Source organism: Microcaecilia unicolor, chromosome 4 (genome assembly GCF_901765095.1).
Source record: "Microcaecilia unicolor chromosome 4, aMicUni1.1, whole genome shotgun sequence".
NCBI classification, from domain to species: Eukaryota; Metazoa; Chordata; class Amphibia; order Gymnophiona; family Siphonopidae; genus Microcaecilia; species Microcaecilia unicolor.
Window position 1 is genome coordinate 267,221,884 of NC_044034.1, and position 22,567 is coordinate 267,244,450.

The window sequence follows — 22,567 nt, forward strand, 5'->3', positions numbered from 1 at the left end:
CAAATCTATCTGGGCAAACAATGGTATTCTATAATGTGAATTTGCAGTTGTCAAACAATGCTTATATGAAAGTGGGCAAGAACAGAGAATGATTCCCAGAATGCTGAGTAGAACTAGTCTTTTTTTTTGTTTGTTTGTTTGTTTGTTTGTTAATTGCAAGTGATGCACTGTTGTTTTTTTGTGGCAACTACTGCTTATTGGAAGAAATACAGACTAGATGTCAGAGTGCCAGCCAGTTTTGTGTAATCCCATTAGTCTGAAAAGACATCTGCTTTACTGGGTGCCTGGATCTTACGCCATCACATTTTTGCAAACCAACTGGAACACCTTCATAGAAATCTGAACATGAATATGGTAGAAATTGGCTTGAGGTCTTAGGAGAATGCTGTTAAAATTAGGGCCTGATATTTAAAGTCTGTTAACTGGTCAGGAGATCCTCCTGCCTGTTACCTTACAATTTGCGAATTTCTGAGGATATTGAGCAACATGTACCCACTGAACATTGTGCCGCTGACCGCCACAGCATTATCTAGGTAGTACTAGGGCAGTCTGGGGGGGCCGTAGATGGGGCAGAGCTGGTTAGCTAAAAACTCAGTCCTAGCTTTACCCAGTTAGCTAACCAGGTAGTGGGCTAAATATTGACTTTTGTTAGTCTTTTGGATCCCCATCCAAATCCCCCCCCCAAAAGAGAATTCACCCACTACCAAAAGCCCCCCCAGATCATTTAACCTCCATTAGAGCCCCCCACTGGCGACCCCTATAAAATCATCCAAACCCCTCCTAAAACACCCCTCCATACCCTGGTAGGCCCCTCTGTGGCTACTTTAAGGTCGCTCTGGAGGTATAGGGTAGGATGGGCAGGAGTGATCCCCCAAGTTTCTACTGCCCATACCAGTTCTATGTTCAAAGTGGTGGCTATAACCTCTAGTGGTAGTTTACAGGTCTTCGGCAGGGGGTGGGGGAGGGTGAAGAGGGTCTTCGAGAGGAGAGTGGATGGTCTTGGGAAGGGGCTTCCAGAGTCCCCTTCCTCCAACATTCGGCTTGCTACACAGTTAGTTTATGAGATAACGGGCTGAATATACAGTGGGGGAAATAAGTATTTGATCCCTTGCTGATTTTGTAAGTTTGCCCACTGACAAAGACATGAGCAGCCCATAATTGAAGGGTAGGTTATTGGTAACAGTGAGAGATAGCACATCACAAATTAAATCCGGAAAATCACATTGTGGAAAGTATATGAATTTATTTGCATTCTGCAGAGGGAAATAAGTATTTGATCCCCCACCAACCAGTAAGAGATCTGGCCCCTACAGACCAGGTAGATGCTCCAAATCAACTCGTTACCTGCATGACAGACAGCTGTCGGCAATGGTCACCTGTATGAAAGACACCTGTCCACAGACTCAGTGAATCAGTCAGACTCTAACCTCTACAAAATGGCCAAGAGCAAGGAGCTGTCTAAGGATGTCAGGGACAAGATCATACACCTGCACAAGGCTGGAATGGGCTACAAAACCATCAGTAAGACGCTGGGCGAGAAGGAAACAACTGTTGGTGCCATAGTAAGAAAATGGAAGAAGTACAAAATGACTATCAATCGACAAAGATCTGGGGCTCCACGCAAAATCTCACCTCGTGGGGTATCCTTGATCATGAGGAAGGTTAGAAATCAGCCTACAACTACAAGGGGGGAACTTGTCAATGATCTCAAGGCAGCTGGGACCACTGTCACCACGAAAACCATTGGTAACACATTACGACATAACGGATTGCAATCCTGCAGTGCCCGCAAGGTTCCCCTGCTCCGGAAGGCACATGTGACGGCCCGTCTGAAGTTTGCCAGTGAACACCTGGATGATGCCGAGAGTGATTGGGAGAAGGTGCTGTGGTCAGATGAGACAAAAATTGAGCTCTTTGGCATGAACTCAACTCGCCGTGTTTGGAGGAAGAAAAATGCTGCCTATGACCCAAAGAACACCGTCCCCACTGTCAAGCATGGAGGTGGAAATGTTATGTTTTGGGGGTGTTTCTCTGCTAAGGGCACAGGACTACTTCACCGCATCAATGGGAGAATGGATGGGGCCATGTACCGTACAATTCTGAGTGACAACCTCCTTCCCTCCGCCAGGGCCTTAAAAATGGGTCGTGGCTGGGTCTTCCAGCACGACAATGACCCAAAACATACAGCCAAGGCAACAAAGGAGTGGCTCAGGAAGAAGCACATTAGGGTCATGGAGTGGCCTAGCCAGTCACCAGACCTTAATCCCATTGAAAACTTATGGAGGGAGCTGAAGCTGCGAGTTGCCAAGCGACAGCCCAGAACTCTTAATGATTTAGAGATGATCTGCAAAGAGGAGTGGACCAAAATTCCTCCTGACATGTGTGCAAACCTCATCATCAACTACAGAAGACGTCTGACCGCTGTGCTTGCCAACAAGGGTTTTGCCACCAAGTATTAGGTCTTGTTTGCCAGAGGGATCAAATACTTATTTCCCTCTGCAGAATGCAAATAAATTCATATACTTTCCACAATGTGATTTTCCGGATTTAATTTGTGATGTGCTATCTCTCACTGTTACCAATAACCTACCCTTCAATTATGGGCTGCTCATGTCTTTGTCAGTGGGCAAACTTACAAAATCAGCAAGGGATCAAATACTTATTTCCCCCACTGTATCTGTTACAGGGCCAACTTCCAAGAGGCAGTCAGAGTCCATACATTTAGTGCTGGTACCTGCTGGCTTTGAACAGTAGGGCTCAATTCAGCCCATATCAGTCAATGGGCTTTTAAAAAAAAAAAAAAATGCTGACTGCCAAAGGTTAAATATTGACCCCTCACTTTAAACAGATGTGTATGTCATAAAACATAGAAAATGACAGATAAAGACCATGCAGTCTGTTCAGTCTACTCACTGAGGATAAAAGGGCTGATGACCACTCCTTTAGGGAACTCTTAACAGGGACTGCTCCTTTATTAGAAAGTGGTAGCACAGTGTGGAACATAACTGATTTCTAATTCAGAGCTACAGTTTCAGTGGACCCTTTTGATTCTCCTATGTAGATAGTGATATGCAAAACTTTGTGCTGCTGTGCACAGATGCACTATTAATATGATAGCATCACTGCATTTTATGACAACCTCTATTTGCTTTTTGCCATTGTCAGTTTGAAGCAATATCTGTTAAGCCAACCAACTGAACTGTGCCTGAATTAAAAGTTAGTGGAAAACTGATAAAGGGACACAGCTTCCTGCAAAACGGGATTATAGATTTTGTTAAATAAAAATGCATCACTTTCTACTGGAGTTTCTGGCCAATAAAAAGTGGCCCTTGAAGGCTTGAACATTTCAAGTTTTAGGAGGATGCCATAATTAATAGCAATTTCACATATGTGACCGCCTCTGGGAAAAGGTGACTAAAGTACCAGATGCAAATTGTAGAGAATGGCCCATTTTTCATGTTGCGGGTCCTTAAGCAGTCTAAAAAGGTTACGTTTGAACTTCTGTAATATATATATATATTTTTAACCATAAAAGGATGGAGTTTGGACTGTTCTAATACAAATTGTTTGTGCTCATAGACTTCAATAAAACTTCATCTTGTTTCTGGTGACTAGTCACCTTTCCCCAAAGATGGTCACATAGGATCAACACGGAATACAATACCATCAGCAAAACAAGAAATTAAAGCAAACCTGTGCTTTCTGTAGTGGTGCCATTCGGCAGCAGAGAACGGCACTACAGTTCCTACAAATTTCAAGGAAGAGCTCTTTGTAGTTGCCAGGGTTCCCATCTTGTCTGGGTTTCATTAGAAGTGACAATGCAGCTCCATCAATTATCAAACCATAATCTTGCATATCAGTGGAAAATCTGCAGAATTGACAAAAAGGTTTAAGATAAACTAGTAGAAATTAAAAAATGCTAGCAGAAAAGGATCACTTGGTCCATCCAGCCTGATCATTTATGTCTGCCTACTATGCTGTCAGAGTTCCCTCAATATTTTATTTATTTGTTGCATTTGTATCCCACATTTTCCCACCTATTTGCAGGCTCAATGTGGCTTACATAGTACAGTAGTGGCAGTCGCCAATACCGGCATGAACAAATACAAAGTGAGGTTATGACAGAATAATGATCAGGATTGATAGACACATTGGGGGTCACAAGGGGAAGAGTAGGTTATGTCCAGTACGAGCATTTGTATTGTTGTGTTGCGGGGTTAAGGCATTTAGGTTGGATCGTTTGAGTATGCCTTTTTGAACAGGTTAGTCTTTAGGAGTTTCCGGAAGATTAGGTGGTCGTATGTTGTTTTCACGACGGTCGGTAGTGCGTTCCATAGTTGTGTGCTTATATAAGAGAAGCTGGATGCATAGGTTGATTTGTATTTACGTCCTTTGCAGCTTGGGTGGTGGATATTTAGGTATGTTCATGTTCATTTTGTTGTGTTTCTGGTTGGTAGGTCTATAAGGTCTGTCATGTATCCCGGGGTATTGCTGTAGACGATCTTGTGAACAAGGGTGCAGATTTTGAACGCAATATGTTCTTTGATTGGGAGCCAGTGTAGTTTTTCTCGTAAAGGTTTGTCGCTTTCAAATCTTATTTTTCCGAATATAAGCCTGGCTGCTGTGTTTTGATCAGTTTGGAGTTTATTTATGATTTGTTCTTTACATCCAGCATAGATTCCGTTGCAGTAATCTAGATAGCTTAGAATCATGGATTGTACTAAGTTGCGAAATATTTCCCTCGGGAAGAAAGGTTTCACTCATTTGAGCTTCCACATTGAGTTAAACATTTTCTTTGTTGTAGCTTTCACTTGGCTCTCCCAGTGTGAGATTTCGGTCGATTGTAACTCCAAGAATTTTCAGGCTGTCTGAGATAGGGAGGGTGTGATCTGGGGTGGCTATGTTGGTGGGTTTGATTGTGTTATATTGGGATGTGAAGATGAGACAGTGTGTTTTTTCTGTGTTGAGTTTTAATTGAAATGTATTAGCCCAAGAGTTCATGATCAAGCTGAGTTTGATTTCTTTGGTGATTTCCGTTAGACCATTTTTGTAAGGTATGTACAATGTGACGTCGTCCGCGTATATGAAAGAGTTAAGACCTTGACTGGATAGGGACTTGGCTAGTGGGATCATCATTAGGTTGAAAAGGAGCGGTGATAGTGGCGATCCTTGAGGTACTCCACAGTCTGCTTTCCATGGTGATGATATGGTCAATTTCGATTTCACTTGATCAGTTCTGGTCATTAGGAAGCCCTTGATCCAGTTAAGTACACTTCCACCAATCCTGAAGTATTCTAGGATGTTTAGTAGTATATTATGGTTCACCATGTCAAACGCACTAGACATGTCGAATTGTAGGAGAAGTATGCTTTTGCCTGTTGCAATTTCTTGTTTGAATTTGGCTAGGAGGGTAATTAGTACTGTTTCAGTGCTGTGGTTGGAGCGGAATCCTGATTGTGAGTGGTATAGTATTGTGAAGTTGTTTATGTAGTCAGTGAGTTGTTTGGTTACCACGCTTTCCATCAGTTTGACTACCAGTGGGATTGAAGCTACTGGGCGGTAGCTGGTGATATTGTCTGTTTTTTCTTGGTATCTTTTGGTATTGGGGTGAGTAGGATGTTGTCGTTTTCCTTGGGGAAAAGCCCATGTTGAAGCATGTAGTTTAAGTGGGATGTGAGGTCTGCTATGAAGCGGTGGTAAGCGGATTTTAATAGGTAACTGGGGCAAGTATCCAATTTACAGTGAGTCTTAGAGAACCTATTAAGCGCTTGGTTGACTGTTTTGACAGTTATGTGTTGTTCTTCCTCCCTTTGACGCTAAGATCCCTTTGCATGTGTGCTTGATTTCTGCCACTGTTTCAGCTCCTATCACTTTTGATAGACATGTGTTCCAGGTGTCCACTACCCTGCTAATTAAAGTTTTCTTACATTAATTTGTGCTTTCTTCCCTTCAGATTCATAAGAGGGTCCCTTACCTTTGAGCTTTTCACTGAACAGAAAAATGCTACTTTCTGGTACCTGACTGAAGAACCTTTCCCATCTTTTCTCTAGAGCAAAGTTGGGCAACCACGGTCCTCAAGGGCCACAACCCAGTCAGATTTTCAAGACTTCAACAGTGAATAAGCATGAGATCTATTTGTATACAACGGAAGCAGTACATGCAAATCAATCTGATGCATATACATTGTGGAAATCTTGAAAACACAACTGGGTTATGGTCCTTGCAGACCGTAGTTGCGCACCCCTGCTCTAGAGAATACATAGTAACAAGGCAGATGAAGACCAAAATGGTCCATCTACTATGCTCAGAGGTGGTTAAGGTTGTAACTGTTGCTTCTTATAGTTTACTCTTTTCTCGTCTTTGAAGTGCAAAAATTATTTCACTGTTTTTCTGAGTTGAAGCGTCCATGCTCGATTTTCATCTTCTTGCTGGGGACAATGTCTCCAAATGGGTTAGTTTTGTGTATACATGTCAGTAATGAACCTCACTTCTAAACCGGGGTATGTGGAATATGATTCTAAGAGGGGCATAATCAAAAGGGGAACCTAAGTTTTCCTGAGGACGTCCTCGCAGAACGTCCCAGCGAAGGGGCAGGGAAACCCATATTATGGAAACAAGATGGGCGTCCATCTTTCATTTCGATAATATGGTCGGGGACGCTCGAATCGCGAAATTTAGGTTGACCTTAGAGATGGTCGTCCTTAGAGATAGATGGTTGTCCCTGATTTTCAGCCATAATGGAAACAGAGGGCACCCATCTCAGAAACGACCAAATCCAAGCCATTTGGTCTTGGAAAGAGCCAGCATTCGTAGTGTACTGGTCCCCCTGACATGCCAGGACACCAACCGGGCACCCTAGGGGGCACGGCAGTGGACTTCACAAATTGCTCCCAGGTGCATAGCTCCCTTACCTTGGGTGCTGAGCCTCCCAACCCCCCCCCCCCCAAAACCCACTCCCCACAACTGTACACCACTATCATAGCTCTAAGGGGTGAAGGGGGCACCTACATGTGGGTACAGTGGGTTTCTGGTGAGTTTTGGAGGACTCACATTTACCACCACAAGTGTAACAGGTAGGGGGGGGGGATGGGCCTGGGTCCGCCTGCCTGAAGTGCACTGCACCCACTAAAACTGCTCCAGGGACCTGCATACTACTGTGATGGAGCTGGGTATGACGAGGCTAGCAAAGAGGCTGGCAAAAAATATTTAAAAAGTTTTTTTTTTAGGGTGGGAGGGGGTTGGTGACCACTGGGGCAGTAGGGGGAGGTCATCCCCAATTCCCTCTGGTGGTCATCTGGTCAGTTTGGGCACCTTTTTGAAAAAGCAGTTGAGAACGCCCAAAATCGGCTTTCGATTATGCCGATTTGGGCGACCCTGGGAACACGCCCATCTCCCGATTTGTGTCGAAAGATGGGCGCCCTTCTCTTTCGAAAATAAGCCTGTTAAGTCTCTCAAATTTACTGCTAATACTCAGCATAATACATCTTAGGAACTCCAGAATGAAGTAAGAAAGTAACACCTGCAGGCACTTTATCAAGGTGTGTTTGAAAATTCCCAGTCCAGTGGGGAATATTTATGCATCTTTCTGCCACATTTTCTTGGTCTCTGATTGAATTGCCTGGTACTTATCTCTTTCTTCATGTAATGCACAGAATAACCACTTAGCTCTGACACCTTTATTATCAATACTGTTCTTGTGGTTTTCTCTTTTACCACAATGCCAGATTTTAGTATATTCAGCTATCAGTTTGTTTTTTTAATTTGTACCCCGCGCTTTCCCACTCATGGGAATGACTCTGATGATCATAATCTCTTCATTTTCCAAAATTCTTTTAGGGTCATGGATTCCAGTGGTCTTCCAGTACAGCAATGTTATGTTTACAGTTTTTAAAGGATTAAGGCCGGTTCAAATCCCACTGCTGCTCCTTGTGATCTTGGGCAAGTCACTTAACCCTCCATTGCCTCAGGTACAAACTTAGATTGTAAGCCCGCCTGGGACAGAGAAATATCCAGTGTACCTGAACGTAACTCACCTTGAGCTACTACTGAAAAAGGTGTGAGCAAAATCTAATAAATATCATCTTATTACACCTTTCAATATACTTTCTCCCATCTGTGTTTATCCTATGCCTTTTTGAATTCTATTTTTGTCTCCACCATGGAAGGGCATTCCAGTCATCCACTACCTACATGGATCAGCCCTATTTTTGGCATCCTCCTTTAATTGCCCTTGTCCTTATCAATGCTCCTTTGTAAATATTCTTCCCAAAACTGAATTCCATTATTCAAAGTAGTGTGTCACCAGGAGACCCATACAAAGCTAACTATATTTCTCCATTAGTGATCTCTGTCTTTACGTACTGAAGAGTAGGAATTTAATTCAGTTTCCTGGCATTTTCTCCAACTTTCCTAATTTTTTCCCTTGTGTCTATATTGACTTCAATAACTACTGTTGCCCCCTCCACCCTTATCTTATAGTGGACTTAATGGGGATTGGTTTGTAGGGTGTGAGCTGGTTATTCTATTTTCTTTTTCCTGTTTTTGTTTCTTCTGTTTTTAATGATCAAACATTCTGTATATCCAACCCATTTGCTGTACAAATCTCTGTGTTTCTAATATACAATACAATCTAATATATAAAACATTTTTAAAAAGCTCTATAAAGTTCTAATAACTATTTCCAGAATATTTAGATGGAATCTATAAGATAGACTGGGCAAGTCACTTAACCCTCCACTACCCCAGGTACAAATAAGTACCTGTATATAATATGTAAGCCGCATTGAACCTGCTATGAGTGGGAAAGCGCGGGGTACAAATGTAAGAAGAAAAATATTTCCAGAACAGGCTAAATCCTTACATAGAGATTCAACAATGTTTTCATGGGTTTTTCATAAAGACATAGCAGATTCTTAATACACTACCCAAGATTTTATAAATGTATAAATGGTGTCCAAAAATAGGTGCAAAATTGGATGCATGGCTATAGAATAAGGTCACTTGTGCATGTAAACTAATTGGTTCAATTGGTACTTAATTGTTTAACTATCAATAATTGGCCTTATCAAGCACTAACTGGTACTAATTAGGAGTTAAGCATATAACTGATCTACATCCCCTAGTCTATAAACAGTCTATACACGCATCTCCTAAGGGGGCGTTGCCACAGGAGTGGCAGTGCCTAGCATTTAGGTGCAGTTTTATCGAATACTTGCATTTACGTATCTAAATGCCAGTAATTAGACACAAGCGGTTATACCAGACCTTGGTGTGAGCATGCAGACGTAAGTTAGTATTAACAGAATTCATGCTTACCCTTGGATTCTATATAGCATGCTTAGAGATCCACGCTGAAATCCAAGCCTATTCTATAACAGTGCACGTAACTGGCTTAACAAGCTAATCAGCATTGATAACAGCTCTTAACAAGCAATATTGAGCACTAATAGATAATTAGAATTTATGCATACAACTCACTAAGCACATTCTGTAATGCAGTTCGCCTAAATTCTAATGTGCGTAGGCAAAAAGGAGTGTGGTTATGGCCTGAGAAGTGGGCGTCTCTTGGGCATTCTGAAATTTACGAGCATAGTTATAGAATAGTGCTGGGCAGACTTATACGGTCTGTGCCAGAGCCGGTGGTGGGAGGCGGGGATAGTGCTGGTCAGACTTGTACGGTCTGTACCCTGAAAATTGAGTTACAAATCAAGGTAAGATATACACAAAAACTAGCACATATGAGTTTGTCTTGTTGGGCAGACTGGATGGACCGAGCAGGTCTTTTTTTGCCGTCATCTACTATGTTACAATGTTAAGTCTACGTGCTGGGATTTATGCCACGTTTTCATTGGTGTAAATGGATGCATGTAGTTTTAGCACTGAGATATCAACTAAGCGTATTCTATACGCTGCGTCTAATCTAGGCGCCACTTATAGAACACCCTTAGAATTCATTTCTACGTGGATTGTTTTAGGCGCCATATATAGAATCCCCCCTTAGAGCCTTGTATCCCGATGCCTATCTTTAGGTGCCATTTACTGAAATGTACCCCTTATAAATGCAGCTACAACATTAACAATATCTACAAGCTTCTTACATACCCTGAGAAGTTATCCCTGGTTAAGCTATCGCTGTGCCTTAGCACAGTTTTGCTTAGTTCAAACAGAACATCATGTAAACTTTGTTCTTCTATTTTCTTTGTAGTCAGCTCAAGCAATTGTGTGTTTCTTCGGAAAAGTTTGCAGGCATAGCAAGTGGCTGCAGCGGTCTCCATTTTGTCTCCTGTCAAGACCCACACTTTAATGCCAGCCTTTTGCAGAGATTCTATGGTATCAGCAGCTTTTTCCTGCAGTCTAAGAAATTGCAATTCACGTTTAGAGACAAGTGAAGAGAGTAGAAACTAAAAATTCTGAAGCAACTGTCACAAATAGCTACCGAATTCTGCAGCTGTGTTATAAACCAGAAGGGTGAAAATTCACACATTAATCCAAACCACAAAAGCACAGTCTGCAAAATCCCAAAACACTTAACTTCACTAGTCAAAACTGGGCATATAGGACAATTCTTTATGTCTAAAGACAAGACTCTTACCGCTCTTCCTCCCAAACAGCAAATACCAAAAACTCCAAAGCTTTACTCCTTAGCAGAATTCTGTGTAACCTGCTGTGCAGAATTCAGAGTAGGTACAGGCAATAGCAGTTCTGCTCTCTCTTCCCCCTCCAGTGCTAAGCTCATGCGGCTAGAGGAGGAAGTGAATTGCTGCACAGTGGGTCACTTCCGCCGTCTGTGCTGGCTTAGACCCCACTGTTTATGTGAACTGCGATCCCACACAGGAGGAGGAAGTGACCCATTGTGCAGTGGGTCACTTTCTCCTTGCCGGGGGAGGGGAAGAGTAAGCAGAGCTGCTACCACAGCTGAAAAGAGAAGGGGCCAGAAAAAAGGTGAGTATGCAATTGGGAGCAGAATAAAGGGGTGAATGTGCCATGGGGTAGGAACACCAAGCTGAAGACTTGCCATAGGGGATAGGGAGGGGAGGGAATATACAGGGATATCTGGATAGGTGAGGAGAAAGAATGAGAGATTGGGGTATTGCATGTGGGAGAAGACTTGAGGGGCAGACAGAATTATGGGTCATGTTAAGATAGAACTGCAGTTGGAGTGAGAGATGAACTGAGGAGGCTGCAGCCTGAGAAAGGAAAAGGCAGAAAGGGATTTCAGGCCTTATGATGGGGAAATTCTACACAAAATACTACAAATAAACTTTGCAGAATTTAAAAAAATTCTGCACACAATTTTCAAAATTTTTTGTGCATAATTCCACCAGCAGTAGAGCTTGTGATTAGAGAACAGGATACTGTTTGATGAACTACATAGAAACTTTCATCTTTATTAGCAGCATCCTTCCTTCCCCTTGCAAACAATCAAATCTTTATTTTTAAGATGAGGTGTTGTATACAGTAACTATCAAGGCACTCTTATCCATCAAAGTTCTTTCACATCATTCAGAAAAAAAAAAAGGTGACCTCCCAGATGAAAACAAAACAAATCCTTTGCATTCCTTTGGCAAGTTCTGACATACAGGTTTCACCTAAATCAGCTTTCTTCAGGGCAAGTTCAAACAAAAAACCCTTCATTCATCTACTGTTAAAAATCAATCACAATATAAAGCAAAACCCACTAATTGTAGTTAGTTTTGGGGGATGGAGGAAGTTTGCAGGGTGGTGGGGTAATTGTGGAGAGAAGTTTTTTATGGAGCAAGTCAGTTTACAAAGAGTTGGGGAGGGGGGTTGTAGGGGGCAGTTTTGGGGACTGAAGCAGTTTGTGGAAGGGTGGGGCAGTTAAAGAGGGTAATATTTGGGCGTATTTCTCATGTCATTTCAAACAAATGCACACCCCTAGTCTGCAGTCCAAGAGCAGGAGCAGCGAAGAGGAAGACAAGATGGGGCTTGCGATCATTATCTATTGCCAGACTCAATGTTTCAACATGGGTATGAGATTATTAGTGAAATGGAAAACATTAAGTTTAGTTTAATTAACCTGATAGATATCTGATACATATACAAAAAGAAATAAATGTAAGTGCAACAGATACACAAAACACATGCAACACAAGTAACTGCAAAGTTGTCCATTCATTTACCTGTCCTCCACAGCTGTTGCACCGAGCAGAATAAGATCTTTCTCTATTTGCTCATATGCCTCTGCCAGTTTCTTTTCTCGATCCTGGAGTGCTAGTTTTGCTGTATGAAGGCGTTTGCGGGCCTCCTCATACTCTGCTTCTGTAAACTTTTTATATGCAACGCACAAAGTTCTCAGTCCCTCCTGTAGGATCCAATAAAAAATAAGAAACTGTAGATAGCTGTCTTTTCCTTTCATGCAAGATGACTTTCTAAACACATTATTAAATAATGCAACAATAAGACTACAGAACCAAAGTATTTAAATATTATTTGTTTATGCATTTTCTAAATCCATCATTTCAAGTTAGTAAAGTACTGGGATTGTACACTTGCGCTGTTCTTTCTTAAGATTTTAAAACCATTTTAGCCTGAGCAGAAAGCAGTTCATATTCCATATTCCACCCACTCAAGAACTTACAAAGGTTTTTTTTTGTTTTTTTTTTACTAAACCACACTAGCGATTCCCACACAGCAATGCCAACGAAGCTCATTAGCAGTGAATGGGTTTTATCTGCATTGCCGTGCTGGGAATCGCTAGTGCATTTTAGTAAAAGGGGTTCTAAGTTCTTGGGAAGCAGAAGAATGAAAGTACAACAAACAGGGGGGAAACATATCAGCTAATCCAATTAGTTTGGTCTCTCTGGGCTAGATATTCAAAAGCACTTGCCAATCTTATTAAGAGAGCACCACTAAAATTGCCTTGGGGCTGGGGTAGATCAAGGTGGGGTTCCTGCATTCCACCCAATTATATGGATAGCCAGTAATATTCAGCCATTTTCCAGTCCGCTATGCAGTTTAATTAAGTCCAGCAAAAAGGCAGTCCTACAAACTGCAGAGCAATTAGGGCTTGGCAGCCTGAACATTTTTGTGTCATTTCCCTTGTTTCCAGGAATGTTTTTCTTCAAGGTACCATTTTCATTATATTATCACAGGAGTGATTTTGTTAAGACTGTGTACACTCTTTCATAAAAATGTCCACTATTCATATCACATGAAAAACCCCCCACAAAATTGCATTTTTTTTCCTGCTGATTTTCATTTGCCAACACGAAAAGCTACACAAATAGGGCTGGATTCAGTAAATGGCACGAAAAAGTAGACATCGGGAAAAATCGGTGCTCTATGCTATTCTAAAGAGTGCTCTGGTATAAGTGCCCTTTACAGAACAGCAGGTAGCACCAATTCCTGTGACTAAAATTAGGCACCAGGGCTTAATGCCTACTGATACCCCGGAAAGCAAGTTGGGCACGCAACCCTCCCAATTCCATAACACTGTGTAAGTCCCAGCACGCAAATTGGGCCCGCACCCCCCCCCCCCCCAAATTCCACAACACTATGTGTAACCTTTGGGAACGCCCATGACCCACTATACCCCTTCCCATGGTCACACCCCTTTTCAGTTGTGCGCAAGAAAATTTAGACACGTTCTTTATAGAATCATGCATAGGCAGTTGCGTGCAAAACTCCAAATTAGTACCAACGGCAAAAATTGATTGTTAATGGCTCATTAACTAATTTAGTTGTGTACACAATTCAGGATCCTGACCTTTATAGAATGCGGGGGATGGTAGCTGACTATCACTGTTCTCTGTAGGGCAAGAGGCTGTCCCTGCTCTCCACAAATATTCAGTGCAGGTTACCAGAAAATGCAAGGATTATTTATAAGGTTTCCTGTCTGGTCTTCAAATCATTCAGTTTTTCTATATGAGGTACTCTATCCTTCATCACAGTTAACTTTAAAATTAAAGAACATTCTTCTTTTTCCACTGGTTTTTCATCTTGTGCCTAAAAGAAATTATGAAAGATCTTATTCTTAGGCTGCTTTTTACTGGAAATCTCTTCCACATGATTTACGACTTGAGAACTCATGCTTTATTTCGTAAAAATGTTAAAACTGTTTAATGAATACTTGTTTACTTATTTGATATCTTGTTATGTATTTTTACTTTATTGTGCATTTTTGTTTTTATTATAAATCGCTTTGGACTCTTTTTGGAAATATAGCAGTCTAGAAATGTCAGATTAGATTAGGTTTAGTATGGAAATGGTGACCAAATATTTAAAACCAAAAGAAGATTTTCATTCTTAAATAAAAGCCTGATCCTTCTGAGACATAATACTTACCTTAAAATGTTACTGTAACTCTGATTTTCAGATAGGGTCATATCTTATTATCAAATACATTTAATTATAATAAAGAACATCTACAGAGCTGCTCAAACCCAGGTAAGAAGAATCATTTCTTTCTGGTGCAGAATATTTATCACTGCTCTTCAATGAAATGTAACCATTAAGAGTCCAAAATCATACTAGTTGTTTTTAGGAGTACTTTTTTTTTCATATTTTCAGAAGTCTCTACAAGGGATAAAAAAAAACTATTTTTTTTTTGCATTTAACAGCCATCAATATTGGTAATAATTAAGCACAGCCTTACCACTGCATTGCGCTCAACTCTTGCTTGGATTTGCTGAATTTTGCCTTCTTTAACCCTGGGGAAAATAGAAGAATCTGCTCCTTTGCAAAACAGAAACAAATCACCTGAAAATTTTAAGAAAAAGCGCATGATATTAAGTAAAGCTATGGTGCATAGCTGAGGTTTATTTTTACATGAAGTGTTTTAAATTAAAAAAAATATACTGGATCTTTTTTTTCAGTTGAGAACTGCCAAAGTATTAGTATTAATTTAGAGCTTCAATACTGGCTTAAGGTGAGATTTCTGTTGAACAAATTATGAAAATGTTATAAAATGAATAATTTAGAACAGTTTACAATGTTACTTAACCATCCAATCTGCAATATTATAAAAACTACTACTACTACTATTTAGCAAAACTATTAATGTTAATGATGCAACTCACAGACAGAATAATTTTTAATACTGTGAAAATGGACATATCAGTTGAAGCCTGGGATTACAAAGCTCTAATTACTTGTTTGCCAAAGTGTGGAAGTCTGAATATGCTATAACTTTTCCATTCCGAGTAAAATAAGCCCAAAAGTTTATCAAAAGAACAAAAAAATGCCAAATGACCTTTTATAAACATTGTGGCATAGCTGGGACTCAACTAGCCCCAAGCAGAAAAATGAAGATGAGCCCCCTATAACACCATCGCTCCCAAGGTAGTGGGGAATGGGGGTGGAGGGTGAGGGAGTTCTCCTTCAGAACCTGTCAGGACATTTGGGGGGGGGGGGATTTTTGTGGAAATTGCGGGATATCTACGATAGCAGCGTGTGCAAAGCCAGGATTTTGGTGCACTTGTTAGGAGGGTCCATGTCGGATGTGTAGGGTGTACCTAAGACGATAGGGGTGTTGATGGTGTCTACTGTGGATGAGATGTCTGATGTGTGGGAGTTGGAGCTTGTGTATATCAGGGCACAGTAAGGGTGTTACATGTGGGAGTTTGTGTAGTTTAGGCATGCCAGTGTGTAGTGTCTGCTTCACTGTGTTTAAGTATGAAAAGGTCCAAGCAGAGGGGTATCAGGTACACAGATGCCTGAAGTGGGTCTGCAAGGACAGTGTTGTGGGTGCAATAGAGGGTTCGAAGAATACTTGGGAGAGTGTTGGAGGTGCAATGGAGGGTTTGAAGAACACTTCCTATCTCTTTCCCTTTCCACTGGACCTATAAAATGTTTTAAAAAAACCTGAGAGCTGAGAAGAGGTAAGTTCAGTACCTCCAGCTGAGCTGCCATGCTGCCTCCTTGCCTCTTGATTTTAGTTCTCAACCCTCCATAATGCAACAGAGAAGCAGGAAAGGTGCTTAAGTGTTACATCTTGAGCTGCCTAAGGTGGAGACAAAGTCTTGCAGTTCATGCTAAGAGATCTCACAGATCATACTACAAGATATTGGCCCTGTGGCTGGCAGCCCGAGCTGAAGTGCCTAAAATAATGGTTCCCAAACCTGTCCTGAGGGGTTCCCCAGCAAGTCAAATGCAAATCTCTCATGAATATTTATTGCTACTCATATACTGCGCTAATTATTGATCATAAACAACATCATAATATCCACTGTAACATTTATTACATATCAAAAATTCTCATACATCCACATGCAATCTCACATGATTGATGTTATTTGTGAAAGGTCTCCTGATGAAGAGAAAATGAAACACGGCCTGTGTGTTGAGACCGAGACCAGTTTAAGAGATGAATGGTGAATGAACGGGATACATTCAACCACACGCAATTTCCATAAGGACGAGAAGCTGAGAGGCTTTAATACTCGTTGAAGGGGAAGTTTTGAAACTACAGCGGGATGCTTGCTTGCCTGTGGCTTGTACACTGACCCTGTAATGGGGTTTGTTGTTGTGACTCAATTGCTGAGTTTTCCTCAGTTGTGAAAGAATGAGATTTTCATCTACAAGGTAGTCATCAATTGAACTGTGGATTATCAGGGCATTTGCGTTGCAGCTGATGCGGACTGATTACCACATTATGGACTGACCGGTATAACTTTGGGGATTATGCTGGACAGTTGGGGTAGATGTAAGTGTGTTAGTGTGGTGAAACACAGTTTTTCAGTAATATGTGAGATTGCATGTGGATGTATGAGAATTTTTGTTATGTAATAAATGTTACAGTGGATATTATGATGTTGTTTATGATCAATAATTAGCGCAGTATATGAGTAGAAGATACAGTGTGACTAATTATAAAACTAATTGTAACCCATGTATGTGTAATAATGAATATTTATTGTGGATATCCTGAAATCCTGACTAGCTGGGGAGCCCCCAGGACAGGTTTGGGAATCACTGACCTAAGTGCTTTTACTTGCTTCCTGGCTGCACTGGAGAGGGTTGACCACTGGGAAGTAAGTGCAGTGTGTTCCACACTTAAATCCTTTTAGCACTGCCACTGTTGCCTTAGATTTTTTTTTTTTTGGGGGGGGGGGGGGGGGATTTGAACTTATATCCATACAGCCAGCAGTAGTCAGCCTCTGGCTTTTTAGCGGAGCTGCTTAATGGTAGTTATGTCCCTGCACAAACACCATGGCAACTACAGAGAATGATGTAAGATATGTGTACCTTTGGTTGATTTTACTATCACACTCATTCGTCTCCTTACAGAATCAAAACTTAAAACCTCCAGTAATTCAAACCTGAAAAAAATAACAAAAGCATGTGTTATAGTAGGAATTGTGCTTCTCAAACCACATACATACGTTTATATTTAATCTGGCACTTAATATGCTGCCTTCCACACCTGCAATGAAATAATTTACAAATAAGGGATTGCTAGTATATGCTGATACATGGGACAACAGAGCAAGGATAATTTGCCACTGCATGTTCTTGGATGCAAAACACAGCAGTGACATCACAAAACACTATCAAAAGGCCATGATATTATTTATTTATTTATTTAGATTTTGCTCACACCTTTTTCAGTAGTAGCTCAAGGTGAGTTACATAAAGGTACTCTGGATATTTCTCTGTCCCAGGAGGGCTCACAATCTAAGTCTGTACCTAAGGCAATGGAGGGTTAAGTGACTTGCCCAAGATCACAAGGAGCAGCAGTGGGATTTGAACTGGCCACTTCTGGATTGCAAGACTGGTGCTCTAACCACTAGGATACTCCTCCACTCATAATAGTTTCAGGAAGCAACATTCTATTTTAATTACTGTTTGGCACAGTGCACAGATCTGCAAATTATTCTATGCTTATTACTCTCCCTATCCCAATCCTGCCATATTTGAAATAAATGAATAAGAAATTTGATTTTCTGGGTTCAGAGAATCTTATCCCTCTAGATGCCATTTTTAAACTCTGGAAACCCTTCCCTCCCTTTCACATGTCTCCTAGACATATGAACGAAACTAAATAGGTCTTCTTAAAACTCAATCTGAAGAGCTAACCATGTTAGTACATGAAACAGTGCTATGCTATAAATGACACAGGGAAAAATGGCAAAAAGCCATCCATGAAAAGTAGAGGTGATGCAAGGATTAATACATGCCCTAAGAAAGCCTTTAATCTTTGTCGCAGTCCAGTTTTTGAATTATGATACTGGAGAAGAATACTGCGTATACTGTGGATTGCCCAAAGAACAAATCAACTGGTATTGGAGATCAAACCTAAGCTTTCTTTGGAAGCTTAAATTACAAGACTGACTTTTATACTTTGGACACGATGTGAAGAGAAAGATAATCGGAGAAAGACATCATGCTAGGCAAGGTTGAAGGTCAATGCAAAATAGAAAGACCAGAAATGCAATGGATCAATATAATGATAGCAGCTTTCGATGCCACTCTTATCAATGATTAACTCTCTGACTGAAGATTGAACACAGTTCAGTGCACTTACCCAGAGGGTCATCATGAGTTGACACTGACTAAACAGCATTTAACATATTATCCAGCTTATTTTCGAAAGAGATCGCCGGCCATCTTCCAACACAAATCGGGAGATGGCCGAAGATCTCCTGAACCCAGCCAAATTGGTATTATCGAAAGACGATTTTGGCTGGCGCCAACTGCTTTCCGTCGCGGAGATGGCCAAACTTCAAGGCAGGGTATAGAAGGCAGGGCGGGGATGTGGTTACAAGATGGCCGGCTTTCCCCGATAATAGAAAAACGATGGATGGCTCTGACTAGCATTTCGCCGGCTACACTCGGTCCATTTATTTTTAGGACCAAGTCTAAAAAAAAAGTGTCCCAATTGACCAGATGACCACTGGAGGGAATTAGGGATCACCTTCCCTTACTCCCCCCAGTGGTCACTAACCCCCTCCCACCCAAAAAAAAATTAAAAGAAAACATTTTTTTGCCAGCCTCTATGCTACCCTCAAATGTCATACCCAGCTCCATGACAGCAGTATGCATGTCCATGGAGCACTTTTAGTGAGTGCAGTGCACTTCAGGCAGGTGGACCCAGGCCCATCCCCCCCCACCTGTTACACTTGTGGTGGTATATGTTGAGCTCTCCAAAAACCCCTAAAACCCACTGTACCCACATTTAGGTGCCCCCCTTCATCCCTTACGGCTATGGTAGTGGTGTAGAGTGGGTTTTGGGCTTCTTGCTCCAACTGCAGACTCCTTATTCCTCCTTGCCAATTGATGTAAGCCACCGCGGTGGCATTTTCTGACATCACGCCAACTGCCTCGCCCCTCAACAGATGGACAAAGGTCTGGATTGCTAGTCTAACTGCCCTGGTCTCTAATAGATTTATTGAGCAAGATCTCTCCTGAGGAGACCACAGGCCTTGAGCATACTGTCCAGGACAGTGAGTTCCCCATCCCTGGAGACTGGCATCTGTTGTAACCACCCTCCAATTGGGCTGATCCAGAGGCCTTGGTCATACTGGCATCTCGCAACCACCAATGTAGGCTGCTCTTCACCTGAGCCAGAAGCGACAATTTCTGATGTAGAGAGTCCTTCTGTGATGACCACCGAGAAAGAAGCGGCCTCATGTGAGCCCTGGCCCAGGGCACTGCCTCGATCGCCGCCACCATGGAACCCAGGACCTGAAGATAATCCTTGGCCACCGGCCTCGGTGACTGCAATAAGTGACGAATCTGAGACTGCAGTTTGAGGACATGAGCCAGAGGAAGAAAAACACGGCCCTGCAACTTGGATCGTTGAAATAGAAATACTCTGCCTGATCTATACCAAACATTACGGCCCCTATCATGGCTGAAAAAAACACCACATCCAGGCCCCCTGGGACGATCCTCAAAAGCCTCAGAACTTTAGCCTCACCCAGGCTACGCAGCAGCTTATCCAAAGAGAAAAGAACCCTTAAAAAGAAATTTACTAAGCTTGGACTTTAAAGGCCGCATCCGCAGACCAGCCACAAAGCCAAAGAGAGCGATGGGCTGCCACACAAAGAGCCATAGACTTAGAAGAGGCCCGAAGCAAGTCGTAAAGAGCATCCACCAAAAAGGCCGAACCCATTTCCAACTTCGCCACTTTGGCATCTATCGCTGAAAAATCATTAGAAGAACGGTCCAAGACCTTTTCAGACCAACGAAAACAGGCTCTCGCTACTAAAGAACCACAGATAGCAGCCTGCACTGCCAGAGCAGAAACATCAAAACTATTCTTTAACAAGGATTCTATACGGCGATCCTGGACATCCCTCAAAGCCATCCTGCCATCCACGGGAACTGTATTTCATTTAGTGATTGCGGACACTACAGCATCTACCACTGGAGGGCATACCACTGAGCACGGATCTGGCAAGACGAAAGGCAGAATCCGGCACCTCCCACTGTGCCCGAATGATGTCCCTAATATCCTGATGCATTGAAAAAAAGTATTACCTGGCCTATGAGCACCTTTCACCAGTAAATCCACCTTTCTGGACTCCATCACTGGAGTCTCCTGCTCCTCAAATCACAAGGTAGTGGAAACCTGAGAAGAAACCTCATGCAGTGCATCCTTATGAAAAATTCTCACCACTGAAGGATCCTGCCCCGCAGGGAGAGGCTCCGCACCATCTTCCAGATGACCGAGGTCCTCAGGAAAATGATCTTCCAGAAACACCTATGTCTCCTCCAAGGATGGCATTTCCTGGTCCAAATCAGAAGAAAAATCATCTTCTAAATTCCAAAATTGCCTGGGCCACCTAGCAGCTGCTACTTGGCCCTCCTCAGACCTCTTCACTGAAGCCTCTCCTGGAGCAGCTTTGTGCAATAAAGAAGCTTAGTACATTTGTACCACAAAGTCAGGCGGGAAGCCACCTTCACCTGCTGAAGAAACAGGAGTCTGAGGCAGAGCTGGTAGAGAGACTAGTAAAGCAGGGATGCAGCATTTAGAGGGGAAGACAAAATGGCGGCGTTTCCCAACAAAATCGATGCTGCCAGCGAGGCTGACCTGACCACACTTAAAACTGCCAAATCGGACCCCCTCCCCCCCACTAATGGCGCCAACATTTTTTCAGCCCCTGCTCCAAAGAAGCATCTACCGCAGTGCAAAACTTACAAGCACCGCTCGAGCCGACTCCCTGCTGCTGACAGACTGAACAGCAGCGGAGCTTCTCTGCCATTGCGTCTGCCTAAACCAATTGCAAAGCAAAACAAGAGCCAGAAAAAACAGCAGCAAACCGTCACACAGAGAAAACTGTCTTGCTCGTTTAAAGAGAAAGTAAAGGGCAGAGAACCAAAATCAAAGCTCGTCTTTTCTTTTTTCCCATGGCTGCCTCTCCCTGCCTCAAAAGCTCTTCCCCTGAAGACCTTGAGGAAACTGCCTTTCTGTCCTGAGATTTCCTGGGGTTTTTTTTGTTTTTTTTTACTCAAATACAGATTAAAAGAGTACCAGGGAGGACATGGGGGGAGGGACCCGGCCACCCGAGTTTGACACCCCCGAGGCGCTAAGAGACCCCCACTGGCCTCTGCCTTTAAATAACATGCTTTTTTTTTATATCCAGATGCACAGAAGAAATAAATTCACCCAAACAAAGATATAAAGAATATAATATAACATAAATATAACATAAAGAATAAGACTGAAGGGCTCACCACGTTTCACCTGCTGGAGACTGAGATTACTGGATCTTTCTCTTGTTGCCAAGGGCTCTTTTTGGCTCTCTCTAGAGTCACAGTTTTTCTCAGTCTCCACCTGCTGGAAGGCGTGCACAACCCATCAGTCACATTCTGGGCTGGTCCGGAGGGACACTAAGGAAGTAGCCTGTTGGGTGACAGGCAAGATCGACCAGCCAGGCTCATCTGTGACGTTATTTGACAAGGAGATGATAGTTGTAGATTCATTTAAATATTTGGGGGTGTGGAAAGACTACAGATTGACGTTTACAGATCAGGTGGATAGTCTAGAGGGAATGAAGGCACCCGTATAACCTGGTCTGTCCAGCAGCCTGTGCATGAAAAGTTAAGAGACCAGATGTTTGGGCAACAACCAACTGAAACATTGCTGAATATTTATATTATTAAAGAACTTCATTTTTAGAGTGCTGGAGTGAGCTAAAAAGAGGTCTTGTATCATCATTTCTCCAAGATGGTGGCACACCAAGGGGAAGGCAAAAAGACTGTGCTGGATAAAACAAGACCTTGCAAGTAATCCATCTGCTAACTAGGATATGTGGACTGAATACATGGGCAGAATGAAGAGGCTGATGCTTATCTGCCATCATCTACTTTATTAGTGTGCAATAGGATTACACATGCTAGATTATAATATGTCATGGTCTCAGGCTCTCGGACACTGGAGCAACGTGAGCCCTTGGACCACTGCCGACAAGCGGCAGCAGTAGGCAAGACCCCAACTAGGACTGGGTAACAAGCAAGGCAGGAGAAGCTGTAGACTGGCAAAGCTGGAACAACCGAACTGGAACTACAGCAGTAGGCAAGCAGGGAATAATCAGAAGCTGGTCTTCACCTGCGCTTGACCACCGTTCCCCAGGGGTTGAGCCCCCCAGGTGCAGGCAGCCAA

At 42.4% G+C, this 22,567-nt stretch overlaps 1 protein-coding gene across 4 annotated transcripts in view; it reads right to left on the minus strand.

The window, feature by feature from the left end:
- The window catches only part of ATP11A (ATPase phospholipid transporting 11A), a 381,664-nt gene that overhangs the window by 73,736 nt on the left and 285,361 nt on the right, over nt 1-22,567 (minus strand). For all 4 annotated transcript variants that reach the window (XM_030201529.1, XM_030201532.1, XM_030201531.1 and 1 more), the window contains exons 16-20: nt 17,206-17,279; nt 14,615-14,718; nt 12,141-12,322; nt 10,102-10,353; nt 3,694-3,868 (exon numbers count right to left, since the gene is read on the minus strand). In XM_030201529.1, coding sequence (XP_030057389.1) covers nt 3,694-3,868; nt 10,102-10,353; nt 12,141-12,322; nt 14,615-14,718; nt 17,206-17,279 — 787 coding nt within the window. The remainder of the gene's footprint in view (nt 1-3,693; nt 3,869-10,101; nt 10,354-12,140; nt 12,323-14,614; nt 14,719-17,205; nt 17,280-22,567) is intronic.